This window comes from Paroedura picta, chromosome 10 (genome assembly GCF_049243985.1).
Source record: "Paroedura picta isolate Pp20150507F chromosome 10, Ppicta_v3.0, whole genome shotgun sequence".
Lineage (NCBI taxonomy): Eukaryota > Metazoa > Chordata > Lepidosauria > Squamata > Gekkonidae > Paroedura > Paroedura picta.
The window spans coordinates 23,808,790-23,826,876 of NC_135378.1; the positions used below are offsets into that span (position 1 = coordinate 23,808,790).

The window sequence follows — 18,087 nt, forward strand, 5'->3', positions numbered from 1 at the left end:
CCCAGCAGCCGGCTCAAGGTTGACTCAGCCTTCCATCCTTCCGAGGTCGGTAAAATGAGTACCCAGCTTGCTAGGGGGTAAACGGTAATGACTGGGGAAGGCACTGGCAAACCACCCCGTATTGAGTCTGCCATGAAAACGCTAGAGGGCGTCACCCCAAGGGTCAGACATGACTCGGTGCTTTGCACAGGGGATACCTTTACCTTTACCTTTATGCAAGGCAGCTTCAGTTCTTACAGTTGCTATAGTCTACACAGACAGGCAGAGTTGGCTCCGGTACCTTCAGTATTCTCGTAGTGGCTAGGGAGAAAAACAGCAAGTCAAAGAGAAGAGACAGTGAAGTATGTCCCTTGTTTCTTTTTGCTACTGTGGGTAGCCTTGGAAGTAGTGCAGAGGGCAGGGCTATCTTGGAAAGGTCTTGAGTGATGAAACTCTGGATGGTCCTGAGAACCGCTTGAAGCTTTGCAAATCATGTGACACTGAAGGAGGAAGTCAAGAGAAGAGGTTTGTCTAGGAACCTTGAGAGCGTTTGAAAGCTGTGGCTCAGAGAATCAAAAGTTGGCTTTCAGTAAATCATACCTAATACCTGTCTGTTACAGGCACCCAGAGACTTCCAAATATAAGACAGTCTCCTGTCTGGTCAGATCAGCCCATACCTGAAAGTAAATTCTGCTGAACTCAGTAGAACTTCTTAGTAGATTAAATCTATACAGGAGTAAGATGTGGTGATATATAAATCATTAATGTTCCTATCTGCTTAACTTTGCCTCTTCTTGAGCTTGGTAGGTCCCATTCAGCACTCACTTAGCTTGTCCAGAAAATGTTATTTTAAATGAAATATTTAAATATTTAAATATTTAAAATATTTTAAATGAAATCTTTTCTAGGTTGCTTAGAGGTGATCCTTCCTGATCACTCTAAGTGCAGTTTTAAGTTGTTTATTGCAAACCTGCAGTTGCCTTTTAGGTATCCAGTGTTATGAAAATGAAAAGCTAGACAGATGGAAGATAGAAGGGAGTTAAACTAATACATTTACCAGTGGCAGCAGCTAGAGTCAACTAAAAAAAGGTACTTATAATTAGGTCATTCATGAACTGAAGCAGGGACTGGAGACTCTTAAGGTTTTACCTTCTCCTGAACATTTGATGTATCTATAATCACTAAAAGAAATTGTATTTAACATTTCATCCATTTCTTCACAGACAAAAATGCATGCAGTAGATTGTGTTTTTCCCAAAGATTACTGTAATAAATTATATACCCCGTAATAAATTGCATTCCTCTTTTATATACAAAATAAAATATATTTTATTCACAGTTAAATACAGAGATCCATAAAATCAAGAAATGTCTGAAATAACCTGGGCATATAAATCCCCATATGCAGCAAGGCAGACTGTGAACAGAAGCACATTTTCCACATGTGTAGCTGATGTGTTCTGTGCAGATCCAGCCATTGTTATATACAATTAGGGCTGATATTATTTTGCTCTTTTCATATCCCTGGGTAGCAGAATGTTCAAGGACAGATGGTCAGTTTCCTTGTGAGATAAGGATGAGGGACACAAGCCAAGTTTTTCTTTATGTAATATCTGCACAGCTATAAATTAGAACATAAATGAAATCAAGCAAGACAAAGGGCTGTTTTCATTTCTGTTCCACGCATGTTTCGCTGCTTCCGTTGATCCATTCAATATTACACTGGTTTATGTCTAACATAAAACCCTGGACTTTAAATCTTCAAGGACATAACCTGGTGTAATATTGAAGTGACCACTAGAGGGAACAAAACATATAGAGAATGGGGGGGTATTGTTATGATAATCTTCCATGTGAGGAAAATGCAACTACAATAAAGCCCAAGATTAGCTCTACAGTAGTAGCACACATGGTGCTCTGAATTTTCCTGTTGGGAATCGACCTATTTCACTTAATGGTCAATTTACTTCATTTTGTCCCCATTGGGAACTGTCAGAATAAATATATATATATGCAGACTCAAAGAAATATGATAGCCATGGTCAGAAAGGACTATTGAACCTCTGTGTTCTTAAAAGTTTAAGATACTCTTCATACAACTCCGTTCTTTTGCCTCAAAGAATATCAGGAAGGCCTTATAACCTGCCTTGGATCGAATATTCTAGCGTGCCTGTATCTACGAAAAATTGACCACTGAGGTCCTGTTTTAAGGTGGTTTAAGGTTATCAGCATTGTCACATTGAATTATTGGTCCCGTGTTAATGGTTCAAGGTTTGTTAATGGTGTGTTAATGGTTCAATGGTTACATGGCTAAGTATTAGGTTATATAGATTCAGAACTTTTTAGTTCAAATATTTACCACGTTAAGAGTATTTAGTTTCAGTGCATGTTGTAATAGATACATATATTTCGGTTTAATCTGTATTGTAAAAAAAATTGTTATCTCCCACCCAACCTTGGGTACCCAAACTTTGAACCAAAGAGGCTTACATGATTCCCTCACCTCCAGTGCCTTTTCATAACAATTCTGTTGAGAGTATGTGATTGGCCCAAGGTCACACAACTCCCTCTACACCAGAGGTGGCCACACTGTGGCTCTCCTGGTGTCCAAGGACTATATTCTGGCAGGGTCTCATGGGAATTGTAGCCCATGGACATCTGGAGAGCCAAAGTTTGGTCACCCCTGCCTTAGTCCAAAATCAGAAATGACTTTCCTCACCCTCTTGCTGCCCTGATGGTACCTTTGAAGACAGAATGCCGGCCCGAGAACCCATTCTGCGTTGCAGGAGAGACTTGTATTCCAGGATGACTTTTCAGAATTTAGACCTCATGATACCTCAGGTGAGCTGCCTGCCTTTTAACATTTTAAGCAATGTGCAGACATTTATATTTTTATATATTTTCACTCACCATTAAAAACAACAGTCGCAAACATTTTAAAATTATTCTGGCAATGAGGGTGGTTATTGGTACCACAGAGGATAACCATTGGGAACCAACTTGGTGTAGTGGTGTAGTGTTTAGGAGTGGCAGCCTCTGATCTGGAGAACTGGGTTTGCTTCCCCACTCTTCCCCATGCAGCCACCTGGGTGACCTTGGACTCGACCCAGTTCTCATAAAACTGTTCTTGCAGAGCAGTTCTCTCAGAGCTCTCTCAGCCCTGCCTTCCTCACAGAGGGAGAGAAAGAGAAAGGTGTGTATAAGCTGCTCTAGGATTCCTTTGGATAGTGAAAATCGGGATGCAAAAACCAATTTCTCTCCTCCTAACAGGCAGCTTTTCCCCATTCAGGTCAAACTACTCCCCAAAATTGCAGAAAGGGTTTCATCTCTACAAATTTTCACCTGTCACCACCCCGTTATTACATAACCTAAATGATGGCTGTTTCTTCTTTAGCTTGTTAGTGCCGGGAGAGGGGAAGAATATTAATAATGAACTTATTATAAAAGCAGACGCTAATACGCTGTGCAGAATGATTCCAAAATATAATTTCTTCAGCACAGTAAGAACCAAATGACTACCTTGAAGTTCATTAATTCAAGTGATTTATTTGTTGCACTCTTCTGCTTTTCTTTTCTTTTCTTTTTTACTATGCCTGAATTTTTCTTTACACATTAATTTTGATTACAATAATTCCGTTCCTTGTAGACTTTGCTGTTTAAGACCTTTCGCTGCAATCAACCAGGGTGTACTGTGCTTGTAATTTTCAGGCTTAATTTGTTGTGTCTCTGTTGTTCTTACTTTGAAGGGATGCAAAAAGTACATTTTAAAATGCATATTCCCTGCCCGGCAAACAGAGGGAAATCAATTAGGGAATGCACTTCAGATATTCTGTGCTCGGGGTGCTATTTGGCAGCATAGAATGGAGGCGACAGTTCTTAAGAGACATCTGCCACAAGCTACAACAGGAATCCCCTTGCTACAATTCCCATGTTATCCTGACCTGGGTAGCCCAGACAAGCCCAGTCTAAGCAGGGTGGTAGGTCTTCCAGGGAATAACAGAGGTCATGACACGGAGGCTGGCAACAGCAAACCACCTCCAAACATCTCTTGCCTGGCTGCCAGACAATCCAAGGACCTCCTGGCTCCATATGTGCATGCCTATGCTCTAACATGCTGCAAGAACACCGCTAGAGTATAACAGAATAATAAAAGCCTGCCGTCAGCACAAAGAACTCAGCCAAATAAGGAACCCCTTGTAGAGCTCTTCCTAATGCTCCTGGCTTTGGCTGCACCTTTTTCGGGTCACACTCCACGGGGGAGTGAGTAATGCTAGCATGTCTATGTGCTTGGTGGGGCCCACACTTCTGCTCTTGCCAGGTCAACGGAGCACTGCCCTCTGCACATGAAATACAAGACCCGGATCTAGTCCTCCAACTCACACTGTCACTCATTTTACCTAGTTTGGGGCAGTATGTATCTAAGGATGGCCGGGGAAAAGGAGCAATAAAAAACCTGGAAGTATACAAAAGACTATTCTATCAAGCAGAGAGTAGAATGCTCTGTGGAAGACTGATAGTCTATCCCAATGGGGAAAAAAAAGAATTGGGTATTATATTGCTCTTTTCTCTACCTTAAAAAGTCTCAAAGCAGATTACAATTATGTTTTAGCTTATAGGGTGAGTTCAGATTTGATTTGAACTCACCTATTTGTCTTTTTGGCATTCCATGGTATTTGTAAAACTCCCATCCAACTTGTAAAGCTCTCCTCGATTTCAAAGGACTCACCTTTCTTCCTGTCAGTAGTGGGGAATACTATGGCATTAATTAACACAGAATCATAGAGTTGGAAGGGACCTCCAGGATCATCTATTCCAACCCGCTGCAAAACGTTTGCCAGCAACATATCCCTACGCTTAAAACTCTTTCCTCCTTCATGGCTGACCTTCCCAGTGTCAATCTCCTTCAGATTTCTTGGCTGCTGTTTTGCTTTGGGTCAACAAAGAGTGTAAGATATAGGTCAGAAGTTTGAGATGAAAAGGGATTGGCCGAGATCCACCAGAGGAATTCCATGTATGTAAAAGGAGGTGATGTTGACTGATTCTTTTGCTCCATGGCAGACTGTTGCTGTGGATTCCTTTTCACTCACAAGCAACATTTCGAGAAACATTTTGGAGAGCCATAGACAGCTGCCTTCTGGTGGATCCAAGCCATTATCTGTATGGAGTTCTCAAAACTCGAGAGATTTTTAGCTCCGTTTTCCATTTTGACAGATCTCAATGTCTCGGAGTTTCATTAGCACGATTTAAAAATACTTTTTTTGTTCCATTTCCATTTTGGGCAGCCAGAAAATAACTCTGATGTTAAACTTTTCATCTGCAGAAGTATAAAAATTTAACCTCTGACAGTGCTTTGTTTTTTAACGGTAGGCTAATCTCATAAATTTCATGCTGTTAAAAGGCAGTTTAGATTTTATGTAATAAAACTGGGTTATCTGTCATCCAGCCTAAGTAGACATTTCCATCTTAATTATGTGTCCTTCCATTTCCAGGCACAAAAGCTGCAGCAGATGTGATGAGTGAATGGGGTTGGGTTGGAATCCTTAGATGTGCTCACTCACTGCCGTAAGAAAAGCCATGTTGGATCAGGCCAACGGCCCATACAGTCCTACACTCTGTGTCAAAACAGTAGCCAAAAACCACAGTCCAAGTTCAACAAATGTTTCTATAAAGAAGAGACGTGAGGGGAAAGAGGCTTTTTTATACCCTGGTTTCCTCCCTTTCTCGAGTTATTTGAGCACCATGGGATTTAAAAAAAATGATTGCATTACAGCATGAGTGCGTTATTGCACATGATCAGACCAAAAAAGGGGAGGGGATGGGATGACAGGATGTGGGACTGCCCACTCTCCCAATGAAAATGCAAAACACACGTGGCAATTTGTTTCCTGACCTGTGACGGGAAAAACCACAAATGTAGCATGCCAGGCGCAAATTCAGAGTTGACATTTAGAATCCAATATGGTGAAAACACACGGGCAAACTATAACTGTGGAATCAGTCAGGGAGTCAAAACATTGGTCCGTTCTGCTCTGACTAACAGCAGATCTCCAGAAAATCTTCTACTTAAGATGTTCAACTTTAGCCCATGAGAATATTCTCTGCAAAAGTAGGTACATGGTAACAGGTGACCATGGAAACAGCAGTGGATTGATAAGACACATGGCCTTGGGGTATGTTTGTTGAACTTTACTCATAAATGTTGGATGTTGTCCAACGCTCTTATATTTTTAAAGTGTATTTACCACCTTTCAGAAATATTTTCCAGGTAGTTTAAAATAAAACATGTTTAATACAGCAGAGGTGGTGGAAAGAGCCATCAGGTCACAGCTGATTTATGGTGATCCCATAGGGTGTTCAAGGCAAGAGAGAAGTGGCTTGCCATTGCATACCTCTGCGTAGCAGCCCTGGACTTTCTTGGAGGCCTCCCATCTCAGTGCTAACCAGGGTAGACCATGCTTGGTATCTGTGATTGGGATCTCCAAGTCAGTGCAATCCAACACTTGTCCTGGGTCCCCGGGACATTCACCTGGCCTCAACCAGGGCCAGGGCTTTTTTGGCCCTACCCCCAGCCTGGTGGAATGAGTTCCCGGAAGAGCTGAGGGCCCTGCAGGAGTTATCAGCTTTCCACAGGGCCTGCAAGACAGAGCTCTTCCACCAGGCGTATGGTTGAGGTCGGCCTGAGGTCCCAGAGTTACCATCAGAGGATCCCCTAGAACTAGTGAGATCAGGACCTAAAGAAAGAGCTCCTGACTGCAGCTGGACCCGGGGGGGGGGGGGAGATGGGGAGATGGGGAGCTAACTCTAATGAATAGCCATCTTTTAATGTGTTGGGGTTATTTATTTTATTTTATTTTTTGCTATTTAAGGGTTATGTTGTTTTTATTCTTTTATTGTAAACCATGCTGAACACACCTGCCAAGGCCTGTGGAGGCTTCAGCAAGCCTTTTCAGGGCAGTGGCGGGAAGAGCAGGGTCCCTGTAAGCTTCCTGTCCCCCCCCCCCTGAACACACCTGCTGAGGCCTGCGGAGGCCTCCGTGAGCCTTTTCGGGGCAGCAACAGGAGGAGTGGGGTCCCCACCAGAGCTTCCTCCCCCCACGCCAAAAATGCTCACTGAGGCCTCTCCAGGCCTCAGCTGGCTTGCCTGGAGCAGGAGAGGGCCTAGAGCCCATTGTATTCAGAGATGCAACTGGCTTTATGGCTAGTAAATTTAATAACTATCACAAGGAATGTGAGGCTGCTGCTCAAAACAGCAGCTTCATCCCGAGTTCTGCCTCTTCATCATATCTAGGACAACTCTCCCAGTGTGCTGACACCATTACACTGTGGCTGTCTTTAGGTGTCACAGCACCTGGGATGATCACAAACATCAAACAAATACTTTGTTCTCCTTTGCATGCTCCCACTCCCTTCCACCCTGGAGCAGAATTAAAAACTTTGGGGTTTGGGATACCTTGCATCAAGTGCTAGTTCACCATGGCTAGTCTGTTCAGCCAGGGACACACAACCCCACAATTCTAAACTTGTTTCATTAGAATCCTGGTTTGTGTGTGGGAAACCATCTCCAGTTTGCCATGGTGCCTGCTTTAGCGGTGATGGAAAGTGTTGTCAAGTCACAGTTGACTTCTGGTGACCCAAGAGATCAAGGCAAGAGATGTTCAGAGGTGGTTTGCCATCGCCTGCCTCTGGGTCAGAAGCCTGGTATTCCTTGGTGGTCTCCCATCCAAATACCAGCCAGGGTGAGCCCTGCTTCGTTCCAGAGGTCTGAAGAGATGGAGCTAACACTGGCCATCCAGAAGAGGTGCCTTCTCTTGTACATCAGCGAAAACAAGGAGGGAGAAGCATTGTGTGGTGTATGCAGCTGTGTTCATCCTAGACAAACCTCTAGGTGCATCTTGGGGGTCCTCATTTCCACATCAGCCTTACCTACCTCACAAGATGTCTGTTGCGAGGAGAGGAAGGGTAGGCCATTGTACACCGCTTAGAGACTCCGTTGGGTGGTATAAAGCGGGGTACAAAAATCCAGCACTTCTTCTTCTTCCTTGGTGGCCTCCATGTACCAGTCCTATTGAGCTTCCAAGATCTGACAAGATCAGGCTGTACCACACTGTTTCACATCTGAAAAATTACGAGGCCTCTTAACTGAACTTATTGAATTCACAGCTATTGACAACAAAGTGCTGGTTCTACACTGGGATAGGAGCTCAGTTGCACATGGGGAAAGTATCATTGGAGCTTGGCTGACTATATCTCCTGGAGGCCTATGTTGATTTATGACCTCATGTAAGACTATGATCAGACTGCATCCTTGGTTGTCTCTTGTCCTTACCCCTCATGGTAAGCAGCTAGGTAGGAACCTGAATGCCCACCTGAATAGCCTTCCTTTTTAAATTCCAGCAAATATAAAAGGAACCTGTTCATGCAGCAGTTTGAAGCATGCATGCTCCGCAAGTTACCGAAAACAAATTTGTTCCTGCTTATTCATGCTTCACATAGTCATGTGCGTAATGTGTCAATCGGTCCTGTGTGTGATGTTGCGGTAGGAATCCAGCTGAAATGTTCCTTCCTTCTGGGCTGCAGCCAGCCTTCTCCGTGCCTTATCTTCTCCTTCTAGTGATGTCGCAGACTCTGAAGCCGTAAAAGCCTTATTCGGAGCAGGGCTGAATTGTTGAAGGGAGTATTAAACTGAATATTGTTAAATGTCACAACATGCATTTCAGCTTGACAAGTTGTTCCCTGGAGCACAGAATTCTGATTGCCACAGTAAGCTTCTGCTCATGGTTTTAAAATCAGTGTTCCCTCCCGCATAAGCCTACGCCGTTATTTAAATATATATAGTTGTCACAAATATTGCTAACGGTGGGGTTTTTTTCCTTTTCCTCCCCCAATGTGCAGACACTGTAGCGGAAAGAAGTGCATTACGCGAACATGTGTTTCCTAAGCTGCGGGAATTCTGCAGGGAGAACTACGGCCTAGAATTTCAGGTAACGTTTTTCTTGTTAAGTATTTAAATGATGATGCTTGTAAACCTACTAGATGCAATAGATTCAGTTAAAGTGATACCCAGGGCTGTTGTTATGTAATTTTATGCAGGTTTTTTTTTTTTTTTTGCAAGAATTAAGGTCACAATGCAAACCATCCAGGAGCTATAGGGAGGGTACTCATTGGGTTCAGTGAGGTCTTTTCTCCCTTACTTAGCCAGCAAATAACCAAACATACATAACAGCAAGCCAGCTGTTACATGCAAGAGAGGTTCGGTTGGTGCATATGCAAGGATGGGCAAACTGTAGCTCTCCAGATGTCCATGGACTACAATTCCCATGACCCTTGCCAGCTGGCAAGGACTCGTGGGAATTATAGTCCATGAACATCTGGAGAGCTACAGTTTAGCCACCCCTGCGTCTAGAGCAAGCCAGCCAGGTGACTCTCCCACAGAAGTCATTTGGGAAGTAAGGTTAAATTTAGGAAAGAGAAGGGGGGCTTGCAAATCATGGCATGCCTGCTGTTGTTCATGAGTTGTGATGGGCCGAATGGAGAAAGGGAAGGAAGAGGACCGATGTGCCTATCCAGTCCCAAAACTGTCCTTGTTGGGAAGGATCATGCCATAAGATTTCAACTTGGGTGGAACTTAGTGGGTAACTTTAGCCTGGTTGTGCCCTGAGAGCAGCGAGGTGTAGTGGTTAAAAGCGATGGCCTCCAGTCAAGAGAACCAGGTTTGATTCCCCATTCCTCCACATGCAGCCAGTTGGGGGACCTTGGGCTAGTCACAGTTCTCTCAACCTCACGCACCTCACAAGATAGCTGTTGTGGAGAGAGGAAGGGTAGGCAGTTGTTGATAGATTGACTGAGTTACAGTTGGCTTTGTAGGACCGCCCCTCTTGGCTCAGCCGTCTCGGGGTGGTGTACATCACATTAAAGCATCATTGAATAAAACAGGTGAACAATCTGAGACCACACCTGCCAAGTTATTAATAGTTTGGACAAAGAAGGGACTTGTGTTGAGTTAAATCCAAGTGGCTTTCCCCCTCTTTCCCCCTTTCCCCCTCAGCCCTGCAAAGTTCCTCTCCTGATTACAGCCTTCCTCACCCATTTCACAGGAGTCTTTCTGATGGTCGGTGGGGATGCCTTTGTCCTCATTTCACCAGCGGAAAAGCTGACTAGCTCCGACTCACATTTATTGCACCTTCATGCCGAGATGGTGATCCCGTGTTAAATACAGATCCATTTGCCCATTAGAGTTTTCCATCAGCCTGCTGCTTCAACAGGAGTGTGACCAAAAGAGATGCAGACATTGAAAAATGATGCTTTTGTAAGATTAATTACCAGCTACCATTCATGTTCTTTTACCAGTATTCTGCATAAATTTTTCTTCCTTATAGATCTATTTTTTTTAGAATTTATGTGTAGTAAACAATGCAATACTCTCTCGATTTATTGGGCTTGGATCACTCACTCTCAGGCAGCTTGGCAGTTTTTATGTGTTTTTATGTCAGCATTGAAGGAACAGCCCAGACAGAGAAGGGAAGGAGGACAAGTTGAGGCAAAATCCTCTTGGTCCCACATGCGAGTATGTGCACATCTGCTTCACTGGCCAGCCAGAGGTGGCCAGGAGGAAAGGGAAAGGAGCCAGTACAGATAACAGTCTGTGGTATCTTCCTTTGGTGGTGGCAGATCTACCTGACAGAATCCCAATTTTGTCCCCAAAATCTCAGGATTCAAGTGTCCAGAATGAAAATGCAGCCAAAAACCACGCCAAGGTTGGAAATGGCTCAAAGTTTATTACTCTGTGCAGGAAACAAATAGCGCCTTCTCTTGGGAATAGTTTCCAAAGCAAGAGAGCTCCATTACATTGGGATCCATGGATTGTACAAATCAAACAAAGAAATCCAATCCTATTGAATATGATAAAGGATACAATTCTCATAGGAGACAAAATAAAGAAAATATAAGTTGATTAGTAAATGCTCTGGATGTCATTATCTCTTCCCCGTTGCTAAGACGTCACTAGGCACATTATATGGTTTCTGTGGGAGGGAAAATATTAGCATAATCTTCTCCACCTTATTGGTGTGAAATGTAGCATCATAATGAGCACTTTAGGTGAACGTTTGAAAAACCTGTAACTTTGTTGACATCAGTTGGAAAGAACGAGGGCTCGTTCCGCCCACATTGGATAATGCTCTTCCAATGTGCTTTTGCTGCTGGATTGCCTTGTGCAGAACTGGCAAATCTACTTCCAAAGTGTATTGAAAGTGCTTTATCTAACAGGTGTGGAATGGAGCTGGTTTTTGTCCTCTAACTCCAGAATGCTCCTGTCTTGTTAGCAGGACATCACCCATGATAACGCCCTTTCCTTGTCACTTCAGACTAAGCAATTAATTCTCAACACACACACTCCTGCTTCCATTACAGTCACACACATACACACACAAAAGATTATTTGGTTTCATATCAGTCCTGATGCTTTAATATTATATGAATTCTGGGAGCCCAGCCATCACTGGGGGAAAAGGGATTTTGTTGTTGTCGCTTTATTTTAACCCTAACCCCTTTGTACTTGACCCCAGTACGGAAGGGAAGGTTTGCAGTGGGGGAAAGCCAAAAGCAGTGGCGTGATCTGGAACAGCCATAGTACAAAACTTTCTTAGGAGATGGGGAGAGCGATTATTTAAATTATTATTATTATTATTATTATTATTAGATTTATAGCCCACCACTCCCTTGCGGCTCGTGGCGGGTAACAATATCGCAGTTCCCCATTAAAACCCCATAAAACAATAATAACATTGCCAATATTGCCGGCATGGCAAGAATGGCAGCTCAACCCCCCCCCCTCCCTCCCACTACTAGCGGGTGGAGAGGAGGTCCTGATGATGTTTTGCTTCGGGTCCAGAACCCGAGTCCCCGGGGGAGGCATAGATCTATTATCAGCCCCGGCCTCAACCATAAACCTGGCGGAAGAGCTCCGTCTTGCAGGCCCTGCGGAATGTTGAAAGATCCCGCAGGGCCCGCAGCTCTCCCGGGAGCTCATTCCACCAGGTCGGGGCCAGGACTGAAAAGGCCCTGGCCCTGGTCGAGGCCAGGCGTGCTTCCCTAGGGCCGGGAACGACCAACAGGTTTTCACCTGCAGAGCGCAAGGCCCTGCGAGGGGCATAGGGCGATAGGTGGTCCCTCAGGTATGTGGGTCCCAACTCGCGTAAAGCCTTGAAGGTTAGAACCAGAACCTTGAACCGGATCCGGGCAGCAATTGGCAACCAGTGCAGCTGCCTCAGCACGGGCTGGATGTGGGCCCTCCAAGATGTGCCTGTAAGGACCCTAGCAGCTGCGTTTTGCACTAGCTGAAGTTTCCGGATCAAGGACAAGGGAAGGCCCGCGTAGAGCGAGTTACAGAAATCTATTCTGGAGGTGACCATTGCATGGATCACTGTGGCTAAGTGTTCGGGGGACAGGTAGAGCGCTAATAGTCGGGCCTGGCGAAGGTGGAAAAACGCCTGGCCCACTACTTTTTTGACCTGCGCCTCCAAAGTCAGGGAGGCATCAATGGCCACACCCAAGTTCCTGGCCTGGGACGTGATGGTGAGTTGCGTCCCTGCCAGGGTGGGTAAGCGCGCTTCCTGGTCCTGCCCCCTACGTCCCAGCCACAGGACCTCCGTCTTGGAGGGGTTGAGTTTCAGGCGACTCTGCTCGAACCATTCTGTCACTGCTTCCAAACATCTGGCGAATGGTTCCAGGGGGGAGTCCGGGCGGCCGTCCATGAGGAGATAGAGCTGGGTGTCATCATTATCCGACTCCTTTGCACTCCCATGTGGGGTGCCACAGGGAGCGGTGCTCTCCCCCACGTTATTTAACATCTATATGCGTCCCCTGGCTCAGCTGGTACGGAGTTATGGGCTTGGGTGTCATCAGTACGCTGATGATACCCAGCTCTATCTCTTGATGGATGGCCGGCCAGATCTCCCCCCAGAAAAATTCGCCAGTTGTTTGGAAGCAGTGGCTGGATGGATCAGGAGGAGCCGCCTGAGACTCAACCCCTCCAAGACGGAGGTCCTTTGGCTAGGCCGAAGGGAGCAGGAACAGGAAGTGCGTCTTCCCTGCCTGGACGGGGTACAATTGTCATCTGTGCCCCAAGCCAGGAATTTGGGAGTGATTCTGGATACCTCACTTTCCATGGAGGCCCAGGTCACTAAGGTAGCTCGGACGGCGTTTCTCCATCTACGCCAAGCTCGGCTACTAGCGCCCTACCTGCCCCCGGAACACCTGGCCACTGTGATCCATGCAACGGTTACTTCTAGATTAGACTTCTGTAACTCGCTCTACGCGGGCCTACCCTTGTCTCTAACCCGGAAGTTACAGCTGGTACAGAATGCAGCTGCACGGGTCCTCACTAAATCATCTTGGAGGTCCCATGTTCAGCCTCTGCTGAGGCAGCTGCACTGGTTGCCAGTTTGTTTCCGGATTAGGTTCAAGGTTTTGGTATTAACCTTCAAGACTATACGCGGCTTGGGTCCTGCATACTTGAGGGACCGCCTATCTCCTTATGCCCCCCGCAGGATACTTCGCTCTGCGGGTAAGAATCTGCTGATGATCCCAGGACCCCGGGAGGCACGCCTGGCCTCGACAAGGGCCAGGGCCTTTTCGGTCCTGGCCCCTACCTGGTGGAACGAGCTCCCTGAAGAGCTGCGGGCCCTGTCGGAGCTCTCTGAGTTCCGCAGAGCCTGCAAAACGGAGCTCTTCCGCCAGGCGTTTGTCTAAGGCCGGGTGATGGCCCGGGGCTAAGATCGGACCCCTCTCCCCGGAGGGGGGAGGCCAGTACTAGACTGACCTGGTTCCCCAGATTGTTCCACCCTATACCCAATTATCCATCCGTTCCCTTCTGCTCATCCAGTGGGCCTGTATGGGAATAGTTTTTTAATCGCCATCATTGTGACTCAGTCATTATTTTAATGGGGTTTTAATGGGGAATTTTAATGGTTAATATATTGTATTTGTTTTAAAACATTGTGAACCGCCGCGAGCCGGTTTCCGAGAGCGGCGGTCATACAAATCAAATAAATAATAATAATAATAATAATAATAATAATAATAATAATAATAATAATAATAATAATAATAATAATAATAATAATAATCAGCGTACTGGTGGCAACCCAGTCCAAAACTCCGTACCAGCTGGGCCAGAGGGCGCATAAAGATGTTGAATAATGTGGGGGAGAGGACCGCACCCTGAGGGACCCCACAAGGGAGTCTATAGGAACGCGAGAACTCATCTCCCACTGCAACCCTCTGGGTCCGGTCCTGGAGAAAGGAGCGTATCCAGCGTAACGCTGTGCCCCGTATCCCCATGCCGGCAAGGCGGTGGACCAACAGCTCGTGGTCCACGATGTCAAAAGCGGCCGACAGGTCCAGAAGAACCAGCACTGCCGACCCACCCTTATCCAGCTGGCGACGGAGGTCATCCAACAGGGCGACCAGCACCGTCTCCACCCCGTGGCCAGGTCGAAAGCCAGACTGATATGGATCGAATGCCGAAGTTTCTTCCAAGAATGCCAGGAGCTGGTCTGCCGCGGCCCTTTCAACCATCTTGCCCAGGAATGCCAAGTGCGACACTGGGCGATAGCTGGCGGGGTCCTGCGGATCCAGCATAGATTTCTTCAGGAGAGGGTGAACCACTGCCCCCTTCAGCTGCTCAGGGAACTCCCCGGACTCCAAGGAGAGGTTGATAATGTCCCTGAGCTGGCCTCCTATCTTCTGGCCGCCTCCTTTGAGGAGCCATGATGGACAGGGGTCAAGGGGGCAAGTGGTCGCCCTAACTGAGCCTAGCAACTTGTCCACTTCGGATAAAGAGAGCCGTCTGAAGCCATCAAACGTCACCTCCAAAGGCGGCCAACAGGCCTCCAGTTCATTTACTGTATTAACTGTGGCGGAGAGACGAGATTTTGTCCGCAAAATAGCTCGCAAATCTTCCCTTACCAATTAGTTTTCTACTGCTAACATTCATAGCTGGATTCAAATGGAGTAGCCATGTTGGTCTGAAGTAGCACAATAAAATCAGAGTCCAGCACCACCTTTAAGACCAACAAAGATTTATTCAAGGCGTGAGCTTTGTTTGTCTTAAAGGTGCTACTGGACTCTGATTTTATCCATAGCTGGACTTAGACATGCTAGTTGAGATTAAAAAATAATGGCAGGCAGGACTTTCAAGGCAAAGAAACCCTTTTTCCAGCCCAAATTGCCCCCCTCTCTAGGATACTTCACAACAAAGAACTGTTGTGGTTTCTTTAAAAGGTAAAGGTAAAGGTATCCCCTGTGCAAGCACCGGGTCATGTCTGACCCTTGGGGTGATGCCCTCTAGCGTTTTCATGGCAGACTCAATACGGGGTGGTTTGCCAGTGCCTTCCCCAGTTATTACTGTTTACTCCCCAGCAAGCTGGGTACTCATTTTACCGACCTCAGAAGGATGGAAGGCTGAGTCAACCTTGAGCTGGCTGCTGGGATCGAACTCCCAACCTCATGGGCAGAGTTTCAGACTGCATATCTGCTGCCATACCACTCTGTGCCATAAGAGGCTCTTTCTTTATATACCCCTAAAAGTGAATGAAGAATTCGTTTTCTCTGACATGCTAAGTATGGAATTCATGCCCAAGCCTGATTTAAAACACAGGGGGGAATTGTTGCTTAGATGCAGTCCCAGAGGATTTCCCTAGCTCCAAAAATAAAAAAAGGAGAGCAATCAACCTTGATTTTCACCCAAGATTAGATGTGGACATAAGCCTGAATATTCGGGGAGGTCTCCTCAGGGCAGCTGGCACCACTCAGGCTACCGCTACCCATTAATGTTACTGAAACTACGGTGGAAACCGTGTCATGAATATGACCAGTCAAATCTTCCTTTCGTGTTGCTGCATGAATGACTTCCATTTGTTTGGTGGAAGCGGAAAAAGAAATGTAGAATTATGCAACGGAGAAGGGAAACAGCTTTGTGCTTTTGCCGAGATGGTTCAGCATTTGTTTCCCCCCCACCCCCACCCCATGCTGTTATTTCTGGACTGTCTACAATAACCATTAAGGCACTGTACATGAAGCAAAATAAAGACACAAGCTTGCAACAATCTAGTTAAGGGACCGCATCAGTAGACAAGAGCAAGTTTTTAGCAGCTCCTTAAAGGCTTCAAATTTGTGGCAGGAGAGGAGCTTTCATGAGGCTCTGCTCACTTCTTTGAGCTCCTCCCCTGCCATGAGTTTACTCAGGCCAAATTGAATGACCAAATACTCATATTTGTCATACCGGGTACCAAACACAGTCTTCCATTCATCCCTGGAACGTATGCCCACAAAGATCCAGCTTTGTGTACTTCCAGGCCTCCTGCGACCGATCCAGAAGCTCCAGAATCAGGGACTGTGGATAGTGGTCCCTGACGGAGATTTGAATGATTGCCCAGGAGTGATTACACATGAATAATTTCCAAGATTTACCTTTCACAAACAAGACAGGGACCAAGGTCAGGGATGTGGATGGATGAATGAAGCCTCTGCCAATTGTTGGCTAGGAAGTCCCTATAGACCTCCAGCTCAGGTTCTGACAGGGAGTATACCTGGCCAGTAGGCAAGGGTGCACTGGGTCAACTGATCTTCTCCCTTCTCCTGGAAGACGTGTTTGTTCATTTGTTTGCCACCCAACCTTGAAGCTCAGGGTACTCCACATATTTTGCTGATAGAACTGGCAGGTTTGGGCTGGCTCCCAAAAGTTTAGCGCGTGCTTCATGAAGCGTAGATCCAACTTGCTCCACTCGATCACTGGATCATGCACTTCCAAGCAGGACATTCCCAAAATGTATCACGGAGTAGAGCATGGAGGTGATGTCAAAGCAGAGCTGCTCTTGATGGTGCTATATGTGGAAACCAAGAGGTTGAGTTTCCTGAGTGATGGGGCCCAACACAAATGCCAACTGTGCCTTTAATATGCCTGATGTTGCTTGGCAGAATTGGCATCCATGTAACAGGGGGAGGCTCCAGAGTCAATCGTTGCATATACCAACAAGCAGTGCATCTGGTTGCCAGAGCTTCTCAGGGAGCAGGAGATGCTGGGGCCAGTGTGGGAAAGGCCTTAGTTTTCTGAGATAAGCCCCAAGTGGCAGGAACTTGAGGTTGGCAGTTTAACACTGGCCAGCTTGGTGTAGTGGTTAGGAGTGCAGACTTCTAATTGGCAAGCTGGGTTTGATTCTTCGCTCCCCCACATGCAACCAGCTGGGTGGCCTTGGGCTCGCCACAGCACTGAGAAAGCTGTTCTGACCGAGCAGTGATATCAGGGCTCTCTCAGCCTTCCCTGCCTCACAGGGTGTCTGCTGTGGGGACAGGAAAGGGAAGGCGAATATAAGCTGCTTTGAGACTCCTTTGGGTAGAGAAAAGCAGCATATAAGAACCAACTCTTCTTCTTCTTCAGTAATATCAGGTATCTCTCAGCCTCACCTACCTCATAGGGTGTCTGTTGTGGGGAGAGGAAAGGGAAGGCGACTGTAAGCTGCTTTGAGACTCCTTCAGGTAGAGAAAAGCGGCATATAAGAGCCAACTCTTCTTCTACTGAGGCTTATGTTCTCCGGACCATAAAAACTTGGAGAAGGACAAAGCTAGGGAGGTGAATTTCAGCATGAATTGGCAGCAATAGTTGGCGAAGCTGGACATCCTGGGTGTTTGGGTGGGTTCACCGTCCCATACAAAGAGGGAACACTGTTTGTCTTCTGATTGCTGGCATGGACTACCCGTGCATGCATGGCCACAGCTGGCAAAACAGTGGAGTTCTCTCTGAGAGGGAGGGGAAGCGCCAATATTTTCTTGTTACTTTCTTGTTCCTCTCTGTTATCAATATTATAATAATTGTATGCTTTCTGGGCAAGGGGCACAGCCACGGCAGAAGCCAAAGGATGGTTTTATTTCTTACATTTGATCGTTGGTAGTGCTGTGTTCTCACTGCAAACAGCCCACAATGCATTGTCGGAGAACTGATAAAATCCTAGGCATCTTTTCCTTTGAGGACTCGGCATTCCATCTACTTCTTTGAGAAAACGGTGAACCCAGAATATCAATGCATGATTATCCTTGAGAAGCACTTTCATT

The 18,087-nt window shown here is 46.2% G+C and overlaps 1 protein-coding gene across 1 annotated transcript in view; it reads left to right on the forward strand.

Annotated features, from left to right (window-relative positions):
• The window catches only part of NWD2 (NACHT and WD repeat domain containing 2), a 70,589-nt gene that overhangs the window by 18,931 nt on the left and 33,571 nt on the right, over window positions 1-18,087 (forward strand). The window contains exon 2 of the mRNA XM_077301658.1: window positions 8,872-8,960. Within this exon, the coding sequence (XP_077157773.1) occupies window positions 8,872-8,960 (89 nt within the window). The remainder of the gene's footprint in view (window positions 1-8,871; window positions 8,961-18,087) is intronic.